The sequence below is a fragment of the Aplysia californica genome, unplaced genomic scaffold (genome assembly GCF_000002075.1).
Source record: "Aplysia californica isolate F4 #8 unplaced genomic scaffold, AplCal3.0 scaffold00530, whole genome shotgun sequence".
Taxonomy (NCBI): Eukaryota; Metazoa; Mollusca; class Gastropoda; order Aplysiida; family Aplysiidae; genus Aplysia; species Aplysia californica.
Genome location: NW_004797800.1, coordinates 530,892 through 536,491, shown reverse-complemented (window position 1 = coordinate 536,491; position 5,600 = coordinate 530,892). Strand labels below are relative to the sequence as shown.

General features: G+C 40.9%; 1 protein-coding gene across 2 annotated transcripts in view; it reads left to right on the top strand.

Annotated features, from left to right (window-relative positions):
* The first annotated feature begins 1,047 nt into the window (after positions 1 to 1,047).
* The window catches only part of LOC106012841, a 5,220-nt gene continuing 667 nt past the window's right edge, over positions 1,048 to 5,600 (top strand). Inside the window, exons 1-2 of one of the 2 annotated variants that reach the window (XM_013086981.1) lie at positions 1,126 to 1,255; positions 3,187 to 3,739. In XM_013086981.1, the coding sequence (XP_012942435.1) occupies positions 1,243 to 1,255; positions 3,187 to 3,587 (414 nt within the window). In that variant the 5' untranslated portion in view covers positions 1,126 to 1,242 and the 3' untranslated portion in view covers positions 3,588 to 3,739. Of the gene's footprint in view, positions 1,256 to 3,186; positions 3,740 to 5,600 lie in introns of those variants that run through there. The other variant, XM_013086980.2, reaches the window with a different exon arrangement.

Genomic DNA, 5,600 nt, shown 5'->3' with positions numbered 1-5,600 from the left:
CTGTGAGCATGTCTGCCCAGCAAAAAGTAATTCTCAGACTGGATGTATGTCCCGACATCCTGCCCGTTGGGATCTTTTTTTTTTAACGCCTCTTGCAACTCTCTGGGGGCAAATCAACGTTCCTTTCACAGGATTGGGTGGACAGTTGGCTTGAAATTACTTTTCATTCCCGTCCCCTACAAGACCCAAACCCATGACCCCCACACTAGTGCATCCGTCCAGTACTGTGAAATGATACGGCTGAAAAGCAGAAAACTTACGTTCCATCGTCTTTCCCCTCTGGTCTCCATTCACAAAATCGCTAACTCGGCTTTTTTTCATAATGGAAAAGGGGTGGGGGAGGCGGGGAGAGTACTGACGTTAATGAGCTGACTTGCTCTCACACAAGTTACATAATTTCGTCACCTTCATCAACCCCCCAAAAAATGCGAAGTCATGGGTTAGGTTGGCAATACAGATGGCTCAGCAGCTTTTTACGTTGAGGGCTGAGATAACTAAAAACAAAGTTAGAGTTCACGCGTCGCAATATCAGAAGGCTGGCAGTGACAAAAAACAATTTCCAAGAACCACAATAATGAAAATTGTGGCTTTCCAATGTTTATTAAAAGTGCCTCTGTTGTGTTGGCATTGTCCCCTAGTGCAGAAAGGATTTGTACTTTGAAAAGGTGGCGATGCACGCTATTGACACACAGAATAACTGATTCTCATATAAGGCAAAAAACAACAGTTGTGTCAAACTCTACAACCCGCTTCGCTTCGTTGCCCAGCACAGCTCACAGCTCAGCAAGTGACCAGACTATGGGAAACACAATGCCAATTGATGCATTTATCAAAACCATTAAATTTACGGCACATAATTCTGAGGACGGAAATTAATACCCACTGTCTGTCATAACTTTGCCAATTAAATAAAATAATGAGAAACAACTGGTAAAAATATAGTGAGACTGGCCGCTATTTAAATACAAATTAACTCGGTTCACTAACCAACTGCAACTTTTCTTTCCTGGTCCAAAATTTCTTTTAAGGGGGCGGGGAGAGAAATAATTAGATGAATCAATGGCTTTGACATAGAAATGTTAGGAAAATGCAATTGCATTATGATAATAGTACTCCCTAATTAACAGTAACAAATAGTATAAATATAGGGTTAACCTGGTCTGCTTTCACCTTCCAAATTTGCACCTTTTTGGCATCTCCCAGGAACCCTAGCGGACGAGACCACCCCAACAACCAGACATCATGAACAAATTCGGTAAGTTCCACAACCTGTTTCTGGACTAGCCAAGTTCAGACTTTTGTTACTTTCCGTCTTCGTAGAACTGTTTGTTTATGAGTTTCCACTAGGTGTCTCATCAACACTAGGCCTTTGCTGCTTATGACTGCCTAAGCTCGCTTTACAATTATTTTTCATTCACCATTTTGATACTATCTTGTCCAGATGCCCCCCCCTCTCTCTCTCTCTCTCTCTCTCTCTCTCTCTCTCTCTCTCTCTCTCTCTCTCTCTCTCTCTCTCTCGCTGCACGCCTTTACACAAAGGGACTAGATCAAAACAGACAAATAGATTTTCCAACGCATTGGCATTCATGTTAACTTAACATAAAAAATAGACAACTATCCAAATAACAGCATTCGCATCAATATAAGAACTCAGTTTACAAATGAACAACAATAATAAGACACTTAAAGCAGAGATACTCTTCCCTAGTTAAAAATCACAACGAGACTTCTGATGTTTGTATAAAAATTGGAATGTGGGGGTGGGGTGCAATTATGACAACCGAAAAACAAAAACAAAAACGATCTACAGTATATATAAAAAGCTATATCGATACCTGTTGTTTAAAAGTTTAAAAAATACAGAGTTCGTCAGATTTGAAATCAGCCATTCAAGACATTAGACAATATGGCTACCTGAACAAGAGCTAACAAGTACGGTACTGAGAGACATGCTTGCCACAAGGGGAACTACTCATAGGGATAGACCGGTACCCCAACTTCTATACACCTAGCAAAACAGACTCTCTAAGACAGCACCAAACATGACGTCACAACGTGATGGGACATGCTGAAGACAGAAAGAGAAGTCTTCACATACAGGGGCACGAACTCTTATGGAAGGACAGCGGAAATTCAGCAGATGCTCAAGCACAGAAGAACTGAGACATACCTTCTTCCTTCCAGGGACTTATTCGACTCTCTCAACTAAATATCTTAAAGAGATGCTTTGACAAAATGTGTCCACTTTCCTTTTCCTCCCCCAGGGAATCGGGATTCTATTCACTGTTATACATGCATTTATTTGTCTAAAATCAAACTCATCAAGGTATTTATCAACCTATTTCAGTTCTCATTTATCGTAAGTCAGTTTGAAGAACCAAAACAACAAGCAAGGAAAATGAAGATGAGTTGTATTCATACTAAGAACTAAGTTGATAAATTGCAATTTATGGCAAGCCGTTGTAACAATAGCCACAAATCGCCACAGGCAGAAAGGGATAAAAGAAACAATGGAAAGAAACAAGGAGCAAATCCACGTGAAAAAGCACTAGCCACTCACCAAATACATCACTGGAGGTACTCACTAAAGACTTCGGGTCACCAACTAACATTTTGCAAAGTGGTAACATCTTTTGTCTATATACAGACTTTTAGACGTCGAACGTGCGCCAAAGAACACAAGCAAGCGGCTAAATACCATGCGGTGGTCACCCCGACCTGTAGTAAAACTTTTTCTCCCGTTCAACTATTTCAGTTCCGATTTATCTCAAGTCAATTTGAAGAACCAAAACCACAAGTAAAGAAAACGACGACGAGCTGTATTCACACTAAAAACTAAGTTGATAAATTGCGATTTAACGCAAATATGAATCGTTTTATCTGGGACGACAAATATGACGAAGGCCTATATATTTGGTCTTTGATGTTTTTAAGGTTACCGACTCTCAATATAGTTCAAGTGGTAAAAATTATAAATGATCATTTTTGGATTTTAAAAAAATCTCCAATTAGAATGTCATCTACAGTGGCAAGATTTTCCATCTATAAATAATGCCATGAAGGTTTAGGACTGTTATTCTTCACATGTAACCCTTCGACCCTCCCAAACCGTATAGCTTCATAGCAGTCATACCATACCAACTGCCTCGCCTTTTCACACCTTGCCCCTTTCCCCTCACCCCACAGGCACTGTGTTCCTGTGTGCGGCCCTTCTGGTCGGAGCTGCCATAGCTCAAAACGAGGAAGCTCTCTGTGGAGAGGGCTGCAACTTGCTGTGCAACACCGTGGGGTCTCTGTGCGTGGACGTCTACCCCCTGATCAACTGTGCCGCCAACCGAGCCGCCTGCGCCGGTTCCTGTGGGCAGACCTGCTCCTGCAACGCCAGGTGCCTCAACGACTGCCACGCCAGAAAGGCAGAGTGCGAGGCTGCAAACGCCAACACCTTTAACGTGATTCTCTGCAAGAGTCAAGTGACCATCTGCACATCTGCCTGCCCCATCACCTGCGCTGGTCAGGCCCTTACGCAAAACATCCAGCAAGTTCTGGGTCAAGCTCTGGCTGGTGTGACCAAAGCTGCAGCAGCATAAACAACAGGGATGAAGAGATCGGATCTTTGAGTAAACTGAATACGGCCTATGGACATGACGATTTGGAAAACTAACAAAGGAACTGGACCACCATTACACGAGTGTTGTTTGGTCGGTTCGTACCGAAAATAAAATTTGATTGCAAAACAACATCGAAATGTTCCTTTCATGTCCATGAAGACGTAGAACGAGCGTTACACAATAACTCTAATTCCCCTTGCAATAAATATCGAGAGCAAATAAAAGGTTATTCAAAACCAATTGAGAACTACAACGTCAACACACACACACACACACACACACACACACACACACACACACACACACACACACACACACACACACACCTGTTGAATAAGAGTGCAGTTCTAGTAAGATCGACAGTTTTCAGCTGTTCGGTTGCCATTGTCAAACGTGTGTAAAAACAGCTTAAGGCTCGCGAAGTTTAGAAAAAACAATCACAACAAAAACAAAGAAGAAAGCCTTCCAACACAGCAAGGACCGCCACACATCATAATGATGTACTAGGGAAAGGTCAAACATAATGATAGGAAAGTAAAACAAACCTGGTTTTAAAAAAAACCTGTCTCGAAGAAGTTCAACAAACCTTGACAATAACTGCTACTACAACAAATAGAATAAACAAACAAACAAACAAGAACCAAAAAAACAAACACAACCCATACTCAAAAAGCAGTATGTGTTCAGAAAAAAGGAAACGCGTCCAGTACAAAAAGTGTGTTATAATCCAACTGAAAAAGGTAAAAAAATAACTCACTATTTATAGCAGCCCAATACAAGCAGTTCAAGTAGTCAGTGACTAACATAATATATCGAAAGACAAAGCAGAAATTTTATTCCTGCACAGTCGTATTACAACAGAAGCTTTGTGGTCCTGCCAATGTTTAATAAAAAGAACTTTGTTTATATTTCCCCTGCTCTTTCTCTACTGCACTGTCATGTGACTATTCATTCTTGGCGAAAACCCAGTTCCCTTTTGTTCTGGCCTTTCATTGGTGCTGTGTTCTAATCGCTATTATAATACAATAATAATATTATAATTGACAGTTTCCGGTGGATTAACTGGCATATTTATCTTTCCTCGAAATTCTTGATATGACCTGTAACCTTAAAACCTGACATACGTAGTCTATTCCCAACGATTTGCACGCAATGTCTCTTAAATCATTTTGAATGCAACATTGGCTGCTATGATGAGATGCAGGCGGTTGGAAGGTGGTCTAGTGTTTTCATGTGTCAATGTGGATCTCTTTACTCAGACAAACAGTTCGGTGAGGTGAAGTAAGTAACCTCCATGCGTTATCTGGGTTTTTTACACCAAGAGCGCACACGTTGTTAGCAATGTGTACAACACAAATCTGTTCATCCAAAAACAACAGTACAGTAATTCTTTGCAACTCACATGTAAAAAGTTGCTTCCCTGTTATAAACTAATGTCACCAAGCCCGCTCCAATACGTCAGAATTATGGACTTCGCAGGAGAATGGACGAACTGTTCCCATTAAGCGACAGTGGACTAATACTATTCTTGTTTTCATTGAAGAACAATCCAGTCATTAAACCGGCACAATAAAGAAAAAAACAGTCACTAAACCATAATACAACATGACCACCATTGTTTCTGGCGTATATCAATCCCTGTGCTTTGAAGCACGGTGGGTACTGTTACTGCCATTGTACGCTTACTTTAAGGATCATTGAATAAACATAGAACTCTGTCATGGATTGTGTGCAAAGAAAAAGCCATCACATGAATTTTTTGGGGATTTTGTAGAGGTCCCGTCTCCGAAAAACTAGAGACTACCGACATCGCTCCATACATGCTTCTCGGTGTTGTATAATCGTTACAAAGTCGACGAAAGTACGTGATAGAAGCTAATATCACCTTTGCGCTGACCTTGAAGCGTAAGTAAATAGATCTACAACTGACAAGCCTACCGAAAACCTTTTTTAAACATAATTTCCTTACCACAACGCAGATATATCTCTCCC